We start from the raw sequence: 15198 nt of genomic DNA, 5'->3' as shown, positions 1-15198 counted from the left end.
CCAGGCTGGAGTGCAGTGGTGAGATCTCAGCTCATTGCAACCTCCACCTCATGGGTTCAAGTGATTCTCCTGCCTCAGCCTCCCAAGTAGCAGGATTACAGGCATGCACCACCATGCCCAGCTAATTTTTGTATTTTTAGTAGAGACAGGGTTTCACCATGTTGGCCAGACTGGTCTTGAACTCCTGACCTCAAGTGATCCACCCACCTCAGCTTCCCAAAGTGTTGAGATTACAGGCTTGAGCCACTGTGCCTGGCCATTCTTCCAGATTTCTCCATCTTTTTTTTTTTTTTTGAGATGGAGTTTTGCTCTTGTTACCCAGGCTGGAGTGCAATGGTGTGATCTCGGCTCACTGCAACCTCCGCCTCCTGGGTTCAGGCAATTCTCCCGCCTCAGCCTCCTGAGTAGCTGGGATTACAGGCACACGCCACCATGTCCAGCTAATTTTTTGTATTTTTAGTAGAGACGGGGTTTCACCATGTTGACCAGGATGGTCTCGATCTCTTTACCTCGTGATCCACCCGCCTTGGCCTCCCAAAGTGCTGGGATTACAGGTGTGAGCCACCGTGCCTGGCCCTGATTTCTCCATCTTATTTATGGGCACCACTATCAACCTCAGTAGTTATTCCATTTGGAAATCTTAGCTTCATCCTAGGCTCCTCCCTTACTTGTTGTTAAGTCCCATCAATGCTACCCCCCGAGCATCTCTTGAATCTGTTCCTTTCTCTCACTCCCACCCTCACTGCCTAGCCAGTGCCTTGCTAAGGCCTACTTATCGCTTGCCCTGACTCATGCAAGCCTGACTGGTCTTCTTGCCTCTAGTTCTGCCTGCTTCAAACGCTTCTTTACATTGCAGGTCCCAGTGATCTTTTTCTTTTCTTTTCCATTTTTTTCTTTAAAAGGAGTGAGTTGTGTACAGAGGGGTTAAATGCTTTATAGACAAGAAGAAAAAAACTGCGCTAGAACCAACATTCATCATCATCTTCATCTTCTTCATATTCCTTTTCCTCCTCATCCTCTTCACCTTCCTCATCTTCCTCCTCTTCCTTCTTTTTCTTTCTTTTTCAACCTTGACAACTCCCTTTTTTTGCTGCATCAGGCTTTCCTTTAGCTCAATATGCAGCAATATCCTTTTGGTATTTTTCCTTCAGCTTCGCAGCCTTCTTTTCATAAGGCTGCTTGTCATCTGCAGCAGTGTCATTCCGCGTCCCTCCCAGTTTCTTCACGACATCACCCATGGACAGGCCAGGATGCTCTCCTTTGATTTTTGGGCAATACTCAGAGCAGAACAGGAAAAAGGCCGAAGGAGGCCTCTTGGGTGTAATGGAATCCTTGAACTTCTTTTCTGTCTCCCCTTGAGGAGGGATATGTGTTTTCATTTCTCTCTCATAATGGGCCTTGTCCGCCTTTGCCATATCTTCAAATTTTCCTTTCTCTTCAGCAGACATGATCTTCCACCTCTCTGAGCACCTCTTAGAAAATGCTAAGAAGCTGACTGAAGCATCTGGGTGCTTCTTATCCTCCTCCTGACATGTTCGCACGAAAAATGCATATGATGACAGTTTGCCTTTCGAATTATTAGGATCTCCTTTGCCCATGTTTAGTTACTTTTCCTCAGCAAGGCACAGAGTCACCCTGTGCCCCTCTGGCTCTCACTTGCCCTGGCAATATCTCTATGGAGCTCAATGTACTGCAATGGCTTTTTTTTTTTTTTTTTTTTTTTTTGAGATAGGGTCTCCCTCTGTCACCCAGGCTAGAGTGCTGTGGTGCAATTATAGCAGCCTTAACCTCTCGAGCTCCAGCTACCCTCTAACCTCAGCCTCTGGAGTAGCTGGGATTACATGTGTACACCATCATGTCCAGATAATGACAAAAAATTTTTTTTGTAGCGACAGGTGTCATGATGTTGCTCAGGCTGGTCTTGAACTCTAGGGTTTAAGCCATCCTCCAGCCTTGACCTCCCAAAGTGCTGGGATTACAGGTGTGAGCCACCACACCTGGCCCCAGTGTTCTATTTTGAATGCAATCTGATGGTTTGTGTCCCTCGTTTAAAGCCTATCTGTGAGCTAGCAAAGTGTGGTGTAGCGCCTGTAATTCCAGCACTTTGGGAGGCCAAGGCGGGAGGATCTTTTGAGGCCAGCAGTTCCTGATCACCCTGGGCAACATAGTGAAATCCTATCTCTACGAAAAATTTAAAACTGGGCCAGGTGCGGTGGCTCACGTCTGTAATCCCAACACTTTGGGAGGCCAAGGTGGGTGGATCACGAAGTTAGGAATTTGAGACCAGCCTGACCAATATGGTGAAACCCCCTCTCTACTAAAAATACAAAAATTAGCCAGGCATGGTGGTGTATGCCTGTAATCCCAGCTACTCAGTAGGCTGAGGCAGGACAATTGCTTGAAGCCAGGAGGCAGAGGTTGCAGTGAGATGAGATGGCGACACTGCACTCCAGCCTGGCGACAGAGTGAGACTCCATCTCAAAAAAAAAACAAAAAAAAAAACTGAAAAACTGGTTGGCCATGGTGGTGTGTGCCTGTAGTCCCAGCTACACAGGAAGCTAAGGTGGGAGGATCACTTGAGACTTGAGACCAGGAGTTCAAGGCTGCTTCAAGCTATGACTGCACCACTGCATTCTAGCCTAAGTAACTGAGAGAAACCCCATTTTTTTTTGAGACGGACTGACAGAATCTCATTCTGTCACCTAGGCTGGAGTGCAGTGGCGCAATCTCAGCTCACTATAACCTCTGCCTCCCAGAGACACCCTGTATTCAAACAAACAAACAAAACAAACACACATACACCTTTCTATGACGCCCCAGAACCTACAGAACACAGTCCAAGCCGTTTATCAAGGCACACAAGGCCTTTCCTGATCTGACACGCCCCGCTCACAGTTCTGAACTTCAAGTGGTTCCTGCTGAATTCCGTCACTTCTCGTGGCCTCTTCTGTCAGCCTGTGCTCCCCAACCCTCATAATTCTGGAAAACCCCTGCTTAGCCTTCAAAACCCATCTTGTATGTCATGTTGTCTAAGGGTTTTTCCAGAACACTTCCACACACGGAGAGTCCTCCCTGGTCTCTTCGTCCTGAAATTTTTTTTTTTTGAGATGGAGTTTCGCTCTTGTTGTCCAGGCTGGAGTGCAAAGGCACAATCTCTGCTCGCTGCAACCTCTGCCTCCTGGGTTCAAGCAATTCTCCTGCCTCAGCCTCCTGAGTAGCTAGGATTACAGGCATGCGCCACCACGCCCAGCTAATTTTGTATTTTTAGTAGAGATGGGGTTTCTTTATGTTGGTCAGTCTGGTCTCGAACTCCCAACCTCAGATGATCTGCCCGCCTCGGCCTCCCCAAGTGCTGGGATTAAAGGCGTGAGCCACTGTGCCCAGTCCCCTTCTGGCTGAATCTTGAGCAGCGTCTACTTAGAGCTTCATTCTTTGTCTTCCTAGTGGAGTAGGAGGACAGGGACCACATTAATCTACCTCTCCATCCTCAGGGCCTCGCACAAGGCCAGTTACTCCCAAAACGCTTTGAATGAATAATCAGAGCTATTTCACTGGGGGCCATGGTGTCACCAGTTCTTCCACGGGCTAAACCTCTGCTGAAGGTCATCAAGTCACCCGCTCTGGTGCTCAGTACCAGGCCTGGCTTCATACTGGAGAACAACAAAATGCAGAGTGATAGAGACCACCCCGTTGATAGAGGCCACCCTGTCAAGGTGTCAGAGAGCTGAGAGGGGAGGGCAGGGGACCCAGGCATGAAGGAGGAGGGCAGGACTTGGAGGTGGAATGGAGCCCAGTGCCCTGCAGAAAGAGCAGAGGCTGCCACCGGCTCCCTGGCTCAGACCCAAGCAGGTGAGGGGGAGGACTCATTCATCCAGGGCCAGCCCAGGAGCAAGACTGCCAAGCAGGCCAGCCCTGCCCGGCTGGGAGGGGATTTCCTCAGGCTCCCTCCTCCTGGGCTGGGCGGCTTTGGAACCTGTCTGGAGGTTTTTTGTTTGGGGAGGGACTGAGGAGTGCCTGGCAGAGCGGGAGCTTCAGGGCAGCAGGCAACCCCCTGGCCCAAAAAGCCTGGAACTCGAGGACCAGCAGGCGGTGCGGCCTGGGACACCCCTACCTTGTCTCTCAGAGTAAGATGTGGGAGCTGGGAGGAAGTGGAGGGAGTCCCCATGTCAGGACGAGGGGGGGTGGCAGGAAGTGCAGGGTGGGGGCATGGGGGGCTGGTGCAGGAAGGAGGGGGGAGATGTGGGGTGTCCCCTTGGTAACCCCCCTTCTGCAGTGACCTCCTGGTGTGGCCGCTTTGGATCCTGCAACTTTCATTTTAAAAGTTGGCAGCATGTCGGGCCAGGCGTCAGGGTCTATCTCCCCAAGTGAAATGGCAGGAAAGGGCTGAGCGTGAGGACGGGGTAATTTCATTCCTCTTCCCTGCCCTTCAGTCCCTGGCTTTCTCTCCAGTCATCACGTTCTCCCCAGCACCCCCGACCCTCCTAAGTTTTTCTAACTCCAACTAAGTCAGTTCCTCGCCCTTTGCTGACCTGCACACTGGAGACCACGGCCCGAGAGACAGTCTCTACTTCCTCCTGCAAGGAGGCTCCTCTAGGATTATTTGTTTCCTTCTTCCTGGTACGGGTATCAGAGGGATTTCACTCAATCTTTCATTTATTCATTAGCGTTCATTTGTTTATTCATCACTGTTTGAGCATGTACCTGGATTCTCTGGAAAGAGGGCTGCACAATTTCTGTTCCTCTTGGGAATAAGAAAAATTTATTCCTCAAACATTTGATGATCATCTACAAGCTGGTGAGCAGCATGGCAGAGTAGAAAACTATTTTGGAGTCACAGAGAGACTTGGCTTTGTATCCCATGTCTCCTGTTTACCTCCTGAGCCCCAGTTTCCTCAGTTATAATTTTTTTTCTTTTGAGACGGACTCTTACTCTGTTGCCCAGGCTGGAGTGTAGTGGTGAGATCTCGGCTCACTGCAACTTCTTCCCCGCCCCCTCCCGGGGTTCAAGTGTTTCTCCTGCCTCAGCCTCCTAAGTAGCTGGGATTACAGGCACCTGTCACTACGCCTAATTTTTGTAGTTTTAGTAGAGACGGGGTTTTACCATCTTGGCCAGGCTGGTCTTGAACTCCTGATGTCGTGATCTACCTACCTCAGCCTCCCAAAGTGCTGGGATTACAGGTGTGAGCCACTGCAACTGGCCCCAATTTTTTTTTTTAAGAGACAGGGTCTTGCTACATTGCCCAGGCTGGAGTCCAGTGCCTGATCATAGCTTACTACAACTTCCAATTCTTGTGCTCAAGCAATCCTCTTGCTTCAGCTTCCCGATTAACTGGGAGACTATAGGGATGAGGCTTGGGGGCCAGCTTAAAGTGACATTTTTATGAAGAGGACAGGAGACAATGCGTGTTGAGCACCACGCTGGGTGCCAGGCTGATTGTGGGGCCTTCCTAAACACCTGTGCTTTGCCCCTCCTCTTTGACCGCCTTCTTGCCATGCCTCTCCCTCACCAGCACCTCCCTCACCTTAGACTTGTAAAGATATGCTAGACAACCCCTGGCCTTGAAAGCACTTAGGCAGCATGTAAACAGAACTAGCCAGTGATGGGGGAGTGGCGAGGGAAGAGAAGGCTGGGCTCCATGGCTCATGCCTGTAATCCCAGCACTTTGGGAGGCGAAGGCGGGAGGACTGCTTGAGTCCAGAAGTTCGATACCAGCCTGGGCAACAAAGTGAGGCCTTGTCTTTAAAAAACAAAATAAAGAAAGGAGAGCCACACAGGCATAGGAGTAGGGAAGGTGTCAGCTTCTGGTTTGTGGGAAAAACACCAGTCCAGGGCTGAGTCGAGACATGCTGTGTTTCTGAATTTGCATACCCAACACTGAGCAAGTGATGGGAACCACCAACTCCTAAACTATGGACACAGAGTAAGGGCTTTTAAATGCATTCTCTCATTTAATCATAATCCTCTTATGATATTATTATCAACCCCATTTTATAGATGGGGAAATGACGATACAAACAGGTTTAGGGATTTGCCTAAGGTCACACGGCTAATAAGTGATGGATCCAGAATTCAAGCCTAGGTCAGACTCTCAACTCCATGCTTCTGCTCTGCTGCTTGCTGTCTTTCAAGTTACTCTGTATTAGAAAGACCAGGCTGGGGCGGTGGCTCATGCCTACAGTCCCAACATTTTGGGAGGCTGAAGTAGGAGGATTCCTTGAAGCCAGGAGTTCAAAACCAGCCTAGGCAACAAGCGAGACCTTGTCTCAAAAAAAGAAGCCTGGGCACATGGCTCACGCCTGTAATCCCAGCACTTTAGGATGGCCTAGGCAGGAGAATTGCTTGAGTCCAGGAGTTTGAGACTGGCCTGGGCGCCATAGTGAGACCCCTTCTCTACAAAAAATAAACAAAATTAGCCTGGCATGGTGTTGTGTGCTTGTAGTCTCAGCTACTTTGTTTTTTTGAGACAGAGTCTCACTCTGTGGCCCAGGCTGGAGTGCAGTGGCGCCCTCCCCAACTCAGGTGATTCTCCCACCTCAGCCTCCTGAATAGCTAGGACTATAGGCACATACTGTCATGCCCAGTTAACTTTTGTTGTTGTCATTGTTGTATTTTTGGTAGAGACAAGATTTCATCACATTGCCCAGGATGGTCTTGAACTCCTGGACTCAAGTGATCCACCTGCCTTGGCCTCCCAAAGTGCGCCACCAAGCCTGGCCTGTCTCAACTACTTTGGAGGCTGAGATGGGAGGATCACTTGAGCCTGAGATGTCAAGGCTGCAGTGAGCTGAGATCAGGTCACTGCACTCTAGCCTGGGTGACAGACCAAGACCCTCTCTCAAGGAAAAGAAAAAAGAAAGACCAAAAGGGCATCAGAATTCCCCAACTACCTCCCTAGACACTGATCTTTCACTTTCTGTAGCTCTCCTGCTCTGGGCTGCTGCATCCAGACTCCTTCCCTGATTCGTTAACTCATTCACTCATTCCTACATCATTCATTAAATCAAGTGCTCTGTTTATCCCCTGAGACTACAAGGTTTCAAGAGGGCAGGGATCATAGCCATGATCCTATTGGTTCCGTTTTATAATCAGCACCTCATTCATCCCTGATAGAAAAATTTTCAATGAATCCTTTGTGAGTAAATGAATTTGACAAATATTTACTGATGCATTCCATAGACTAGGTAGTAGGGCTTCAAAGATGAATAACACAGAAGCCCTATCCTCAGAATGCTCACAGCCTTCTAGAGGAGGTAGTTATAATACAAAGAAGACAATGATACCCTAGACACAAGCAGAGGTTGCTGACGGAACTAAGAAGGGCATTTAATTCTCCCCTGTCTGCTGTGTTCTCCTTTGCATCCTCAGTGCCTAGCACAATGCTAAGCATATGGTAGACGCTCAATAAGGCTTTGCAGAGGAGTTGTAAAGGACAGAGTCTTTTTGTTTTTTTTTTTAATTAAAATGTTTTTCTCTTTTTTGTTTTTGTTTTTGTTTTTTTTTGAGATGGAGTCTCACTCTGTCGCCAGGCTGGAGTGCAGTGGTGCAATCTCGGCTCACTGCAACCTCCGCCTCCCAGGTTCAAGTGATTCTCCTGCCTCAGCCTCCCCAGTAGCTGGGACTACAGGCATGTGCCACCACACCCAGCTAATTTTTGCATTTTTTAGTAAAGACAGGATTTCACCATGTTGGCCAGGGTGGTCTCCATCTTTTGATCTCATGATCTGCCCACCTCGGCCTCCCAAATTGCTGGGATTATAGGCGTGAGCCACTGTGCCCGGCCTTTTTTTTCTTTTCTTTAACTGATTCCCAAATGTGATAGTAAGGGATAGACTATCACATTATCACCCACTGGGGTGGGGGAAGGTGTTCTAGCAGAGGGAGGAGCTCATGAAAAGACCTGGTAGAGAGTGGGAGCTGGAACTGCTAGGGGCTCAGTGTGGCTGGGACGTAGGGTGTATCTGGGGAAATGGAAAGAAATGAGGTGAATAAATAGGCAGGGTTCAGGTCACGAGGCCTTTCTGTGCCTCGTGAAGCAATCTAGGCTTTAAACCGAGGACATTGGATACCCACTGAAAGGATTTAGTAATGGGAGTGACACCACCTGATTTGCATTTCAGAAGTGAGGCTGATGTGTGGGGGCCCAGGAGATGATGACGCCAAGGTTTTCAGGCCTGATGGGTCCCCACCTATCTACGGAAATCAGTCTTCTTTTTAGGACTTCATCATGGTTTGTTCATGAACGGTCTCTTGAGTTGGCCTGTTCCTGAGGACTGGTACTTTGCCCTCAGCTGTATACTGGGTCACAGCGAATCTGTTCCTCCTTTAAAAGTTTTGAATTTATGAATACTTTACTTTTGTATAATCTAGAATAGGTTCAAGGACATTACTTGCAATACCTTGTGCTTTATTATGCTAGAGAGATAGAGATGGAGTTATAGAAGGATTTCCAGGAATTATACCTAGCTCTGAATGTGTCCAGGGAGGGTGTGTCAAACTGGCCAGTGGTCCGGAACTAGGGGTGCAGGGGCACAGATAACATTAACGGAATCCATTTCCAGGTTCTCAGCTTCTGCAGGGACTCTTGGCTAAAAGCCATCTGCTTGTCTGGATTCCTTTAAGTTCTCCTTTCCAACTCCGTTTTTCCTTCCTTCCTTCCTTCCTTCCTTCCTTTCTTCTTTCCTTCCTTCCTTCCTTCTTCTTTCTTCTTTCTTTCTTTCTCCTTTTTTGGTGGACAGGAAGTAAAATTTATTGGTGAGTATTAAGAGGGGGCAGCACAGAGGAAGCCCTCATGAGTGCAGGGCCTGTCACTTGTCCAGAGGGCCACGACTGGGGATGTACTTAACTCCACAGACATCTGGGATGAGCCGCTTCTCAGCCACTATGTCTTCAAATTCATCGGTATGGAACTTGGTGAAGCCCCACTTCTTTGAGATGTGGATCTTCTGGTGGCCAGGGAACTTGAACTTGCACAGGGCCTCCAGCACATGCTCCTTGTTCTGCAGCTTGGTGCGGATGGACATGATCACTTGGCCAGTGTGAACCCTGAACACTGTGCCCTGGGGCTTTCCAAAGGCACCTCCCATGCCTGTCTGGAGCCTACACTGGGGTAGTGCAAGGTCAGAGACATGAACACACATCTGAAAGGCTTGTCTCAAGGTCCCTTAGAGCAACCCGTACAAGAAACAGGCTGCATTACACTACTAAGGAAGCTGCTGTCTGCAGCGATTGCACATGGGGCCCCCATGAGGAAAGGAACCCTGTTGGCTTAACTGGCTGCAGATCAACTCTGTTTTCACTGTTTCTCTTCTTTGGATTTATAAGAAAGTTACACCTCTGTCCATCCCGAATCCATTGAACAAGGTCCATTGTTCAAAAAGGCAATTAGAGAATGCTCTGTTCCTGAGAGATAGCAAGTAAGGAGAGATTAGGCAGGAGAAACTAAAGGGCGCTGTGCCTCTACTATAGACTCGTAGTATTTTATTTAAGAATATGTGCTGGGGCTGGGGCGCAGTGGCTCACGCCTGTAATCCCAGCACTTTGGGAGGCCAAGTCGGGTAAATCACTTAAGGTCAGTAGTTCAAGACTAGCTTGGCCAAAATGGTGAAACCTTGTCTCTCCTAAAAATACAAAAATTAGCCAGGCACGGTGGCACATTCTTGTAATCCCAGCTACTCAGGAGGCTGAGGCAGGAGAATCGCTTGAACCCAGGAGGCAGAGGTTGCAGTGAGCTGAGATTGTGCCATTACACTCCAGTCTGGGCAACAAGAGCAAAACTCTGTCAAAAAAAAAAAAAAAAAAAAAAGAATACTTGTTGGCCGGTTGTGGTGGCTCACGCTTGTAATCTCAGCACTTTGGGAGGCCAAGTCGGGTGGATCACTTGAGGTCAGTAGTTCAAGACTAGCCTGGCCAAAATGGTGAAACCTTGTCTCTACTAAAAATACAAAAATTAGCCAGGAGTGGTGGCATGTGCCTGTAATCCCAGCTACTCCGGAGGCTTAGGCAGGAGAATCACTTGAACCCAGGAGGTGGAGGTTGGAGTGAGCCAAGATTGTGTCACTGCACTCCAGCCCGGGCAACACAGTGAGACTCCGTCTCAAAAAAACTCCCAAAAAAACAAACAAAAATGGCCAGGTGTGGTGGCTCACGCCTGTAATCCCAGCACTTTGGGAGGCTGAGGCGGGTGGATCACGAGGTCAAGAGATCGAGACCATCCTGGTCAACATGGTGAAACCCCGTCTCTACTAAAAACACAAAAATTAGCTGGGCATGGTGGCGCACACCTGTAGTCCCAGCTCCTCGGGAGGCTGAGGCAGGAGAATCGCTTGAGCCCAGGAGGTGGAGGTTGCGGTGAGCCGAGATCATGCCACTGCACTCCAGCCTGGGTAACAAGAGCGAAACTCCGTCTCAAAAAAAAAAAAAAAAAATGAATACAGTAAGCTGATTAAATAAAGCCAAAAAATAAAAAATAAAATAAAAATAAAGAAATAGAAATAGTTGTTTAGGTTGGGCACAGTGGCTCATGCCTGCAATCCCAGCACTTAGGGAGACTGAAGCGAGAGGATCACTTGAGCCCAGGAGTTTGAGACCAGCCTGCGTAACGTGATGAGACCTTATCTCTACAAGATTTGCTGGACATAGTGGCATGTGCCTGTGGTCCTAGCTATTTGGGAGGCTGAGGTGGGAGGATATTTTGAGACCAAGAGGTTAAGGTTGCAGTGAGCTGTCTTTGCATCACTGCACTCCAGCCTGGGTGACAAAGCAAGACCCTGTCTCAAAAAAACCCAAATAGGGCCGGGTGTGGTGGCTCATACCTGTAATCTCAATACTTCAGGAGGCTGAGGTGGGTGGATTACTTGAGCTCAGGAGTTCGAGACCAGCATGGGTGATGTGGCTAAACCCTGTCTCTACCAAAAAATACAAAAGTTACCCAGGTGTGGTGGTGCACACCTGTAGTGTGTGTGCTACTTGGGAGGCTGAGGTGGGAAGATCGCTTGAACCTGGGAGGCAGAGGTTGCAGTGAGCTGAGATCATGCCACTGTATTCCAGCCTGGGTAACAGAGTGAGACCTTGTTTCAAAACAAAACAAAACAAAACAAAAAATTTGCTCAGTGCTAATTATGTGCCAGACACTGTTCTAAAGTTTTTAAAGATAATAAACTAATTCAATACTCATACCAAATCTATAAAGTAGATACTTACCACCCTCCTTTTACAGAAGATGTTCCCAAGGCACGAAGAGGTTTAATAAGTTGCCCAAGGTCGCAGAGGTATTAAGTGATGAAATCAGAATTTGGATTCGGACACCTTTGAATTCCTCTAGAATCTGTGCTTTTAGTCATTATTCTATATTAAACTTAAGTGCTTTGGCTCTTTATTTATGTATTATAAAATTAGAAATGAGACACGAGCCAGTTGTCATGGGGATGCAAATTAATGCATTTATGGAACCTTTTAAAAATGAAGGTAGATTTTCTTCTGGACAGAAAATCTGTTTGATTTGGCTGATTGGTTTGACAGTGAGGACTGGGTTTGCCAACTGGATTATGTAGTAGACATTTTCCATAAAAACTGAACAAGTGAAATTTGTAGCTCTAAGGTTTGGATGAAAATATATTTAAAATATGTCTCTAACAAAGACTATGACAGAAAATTTGATCTTGGAGCTGATTTTAACTTGTAAAAAATAATTGTAGTTATTAACTTTTAAAATATATGAGAGAAAATAGAGTTTCCTAAAAAAAAATTTTTTTTTTTGAGACAGAGTCTTGCTCTGTCATCCAGGCTGGAGTGCAGTGGCACAATCTCGACTCACTGCAACCTCTGCCTCCCAAGTTCAAGCGATTTTCTTGCCTCACCCTCCTGAGTAGCTGGGACTACAGGCACCTGCCACAATGCCTGGCTAATTTTTTGTATTTTTCATAGAGACTGGATTTTGCCATGTTGGCAGTCTGGCCTCAAACTCCTGGCAAGTGATCCAACTGCCTTGGCCTCCCAAAGTGCTGAGATTATAGGCATAAGCCACCACACCTGAACTTTTTCAAAAATTTTATGGGGATTCATGAACAAAAAATTGTGAAGACCTGTGGACTGGGTGCGGTGGCTCACTCCTGTAATCCCAGCACTTTGGGAGGCCGAGGCGAGTAGATTGCTTGAGGTCAGGAGTTTGAGACCAGCCTGGGCAACATGGCAAAACCCTGTCTCTACTAAAAATACAAAAATTAGTCGGGCGTGGTGGTGCATACCTGTAATCCCAGCTACTCAGGAATCTAGTGAGGAGAATCACTTGAACCTGGGAGGCAGAGGTTGCAGTGAGCCGAGATCATGCCACTGCACTCCAGCCTGGACAGACCAAGACTTTGTCTTTTTTTTTGAGACGGAGTTTTGCTCTTGTTACCCAGGCTGGAGTGCAATGGCACGATCTTGGCTCACCACAACCTCCGCCTCTGGGGTTCAGGCAATTCTCCTGCCTCAGCCTCCTGAGTAGCTGGAATTACAGGCACGCACCACTATGCCCGGCTAATTTTTTGTATTTTTAGTAGAGATGGGGTTTCACCATGTTGACCAGGGTGGTCTTGATCTCTTGACCTCGTGATCCACCCGCCTCGGCCTCCCGAAGTGCTGGGATTACAGGCATGAGCCACCGCGCCTGGCAAGACTTTGTCTTAAAACACATTTTTTTTTTTGTGACGACCTGTGGTGTATGACAGCGATAAACATTGCCGGCCATGTGTTTGTTGGCGGGGGTGAGGTTTCTGGTTAGGTGAGGGACAGTGGCTTATCCATAGGTAAGCAGGGACAGAATTGGAGCAAGGACCAGGATTTCCTGACTCCTGCAAAGTCAGAGCTCTTTCCGTTATACTTCCCTTTTCCTTCCTTCTCCATTCATGTGATTGTTAATTTAGCAAATACTTGCTGAGCTGCGGTAGGCACCATTATAGACACTGGGACACAAATGGAATATAAAATAATTTTTTCTACTTTTCTGGAGCTCATATTCTAGCAGAAAGAGACAGACAATAAATAAACTAGATATTTTTAAATGATGATAAGTGCTGGGAGCATATAAGTGGGGAAATGCAATAGAGTATATAGGGGTGGGGGAAGGCATGGGCAGGGGAGACTTCCTGGGGACGAGCTATGGGTTATGAAGGACAAGACCAACTTGTGTGTATGTTTCAGGGAACGGGGAGGGCTAGGTAGAAGGAACAGCAAGTACAAAGACCTTGAGGCAGGAGAGGGTTTGGTGTCTTCCAGGAACAGAAAGACGTCCCTGTGGCTGTAGCACTGTGCTGTTGGGAGAAAGTAGTAGAAAGTGAATTTCACCAAGAAGGTACGAGCTTGGTCATACAGGATCTCATCATTTGCCATTAGGAACCATTTATCCTGAAGACAATGGGAAACCACTGAAGGATTTTAAGCCGAGAGTTGATACACTCTGATTTACAGTTTTGTTTTGTTTCATGTTGGAGGGAGGCAGGAGTGGAAACAGAGTGAAGACTAATTTGGGAGGGCCTTTTCTGGTCAGACATCAGTAATCTACTCAATGGAAGAATACGAAGACGAATAATGTGAATGGAAAGAAAGGCAGGATGGTATGAGATGACATTCTGTCTTCTGGTTCTGATGAGGCATGCTGGTAGCTATCACTGTGTAACAGATCACTCCAGAATTTAGTGACTTAAAACAAGAATAGGTGCGGTAGCTTATGCCTGTAATTCCAGCACTTTGGGAGCCCAAGGTGAGTGGATCACCTGAGCTCAGGAGTTCAAGATCAGCTTGGGCAACATGGTGAAACCCTGTTTCTACAAAAATACAAAAATTAGCCGGGTGTGGCAGTGCTTGCCTGTAGTCCCAGCTGCTTGGGAGGCTGAGGCAAAAGAATTACTTGAACCCAGGAGGCGGAACTTACACTGAGCCTAGTTCATGCTGCTGCACTCCAGCCTGGGTGACAGAGCCAGACCTTGTCTCAAAACAAACAAATACCAAAAAAACCAAAAGCTCTTTTATTTTGTCATAATTCTGCAAGCCAGGGATTTGGGCAGGGTTCAGCTGAGCAGTTCTGCTCCATGTAGTCATCAGCTAGGGTCATTCACAGCTGTGTTCAGCTGGTGGATGAGCTGGCGTCCATTCATAGGTCTGGCACCTTGGTGCTCTTCTTCTTCCTTTCTTTTTTTTTTTTTTGGAGATGGAGTTTCATTCTAATCGCCCAGGCTGGAGTGTAGTGGTGCGATCTCTGTTCACTGCAACCTCCACCTCCTGGGTTCAAGTGATTCTCCTGCCTCAGCCTCCCTAGTAGCTAAGATTGCAGGTGCCTACCACCATGCCCTGCTAATTTTTCTATTTTTCTGGTAGAGATAGGGTTTCATCAAGATGGTCTTGAACTTTGTGATCCACCCGCCTCAGCCTCCCAAACTGCTGGGATTACAGGCATGAACCATTGCGCCCGGCCCTATATTTTATTTTCACATTTCTTTTTCTTTTTTTCTTCTTCTTTTTTTTAATTAGGCCATCTTCTGAGCCAAAGCAGGCTCTTTGTGCTCTTCTGCATGGCCTCTCTCTTCATGTGGGTACCTTGGGCTTCCTCATAGCATGGTGGCCTCCAGGTAGTCAACCTTCTTATATGGTATTAGACTTCAAAGAGGAAGCATTCCCAAAGGAGCGAAGGGCAGTCCGCATAGCTGTTAAGGCCTGACCCTGCAAAGTACCCAGCATAGCTTCTGCCACGTAGTATTGGTCAAAACCAGTCACAGGGCTGGCCCAGACTTAAGGAGAGAAGAAATAAACCCAAACCGTATCTCTCAGTGAGAGGAATGGCAAACTATATGCTCTGACTTTAGTCTACCGTACTTGCCCTGTGGACACTGAACAGACCTAACCATGCTGATGGTGCTGACCCACTTTTAAATCTAAACCACAGTATACTATGTTGGAACAATTTACAGGTCTTTATCCCCCACTGAATAGAGAGGGTCTGGAGAACAGGAGGTGGTTTGTTTTTCTTTTTTTTTCCTGTGTTTCCAGAGCCTAACACACACAAGGCATTCAGTGCATGCTTACCATCGGATGCACTCATCACATAAGCGTTCACTGGTTGTCAAAACATGGTGAATATAAGAATCCCCTGGGAGCTGTTAAAAATGCAAGCAGGTTTCTGAACAAGACCTGAGCCCAGATCCTCTGAATCCAAATATCTAGGG

General features: G+C 47.5%; 2 protein-coding genes and 1 non-coding gene across 3 annotated transcripts in view; 1 reads left to right on the top strand and 2 right to left on the bottom strand.

The window, feature by feature from the left end:
- Positions 1-595: 595 nt before the first annotated feature.
- LOC105707955 (high mobility group protein B1-like) lies at positions 596-1692 on the bottom strand. The gene has a single exon (XM_064370787.1). It carries the CDS (start codon positions 1596-1598, stop codon positions 1113-1115), a length of 486 nt encoding a protein of 161 aa, XP_064226857.1. The 5' UTR covers positions 1599-1692; the 3' UTR covers positions 596-1112.
- Positions 1693-3989: 2297 nt separating this feature from the next.
- The window catches only part of RHBDL2 (rhomboid like 2), a 59175-nt gene continuing 47966 nt past the window's right edge, over positions 3990-15198 (top strand). Inside the window, exon 1 of the mRNA XM_064372181.1 lies at positions 3990-4124. The gene's annotated coding sequence lies outside the window, so the exon portion shown is untranslated. The remainder of the gene's footprint in view (positions 4125-15198) is intronic.
- On the bottom strand, positions 9146-9280 carry LOC135273504 (small nucleolar RNA SNORA70). Its single transcript, XR_010341294.1, has one exon. It is a non-coding gene; the product is annotated as a small nucleolar RNA SNORA70 (small nucleolar RNA).

This window comes from Aotus nancymaae, unplaced genomic scaffold (assembly GCF_030222135.1).
Source record: "Aotus nancymaae isolate 86718 unplaced genomic scaffold, 86718_ANA_hifiasm-v0.15.2.pri h1tg000007l, whole genome shotgun sequence".
In the NCBI taxonomy this organism is placed as follows: Eukaryota; Metazoa; Chordata; class Mammalia; order Primates; family Aotidae; genus Aotus; species Aotus nancymaae.
This window is presented reverse-complemented; position numbering and strand designations above follow the sequence as displayed.

Coding starts and splice junctions, on each gene's coding strand:
- LOC105707955 (XM_064370787.1), bottom strand. CDS start 1,598: ATGGGCAAAGGAGATCCTAATAATTCGAAAGGCAAACTGTCATCATAT.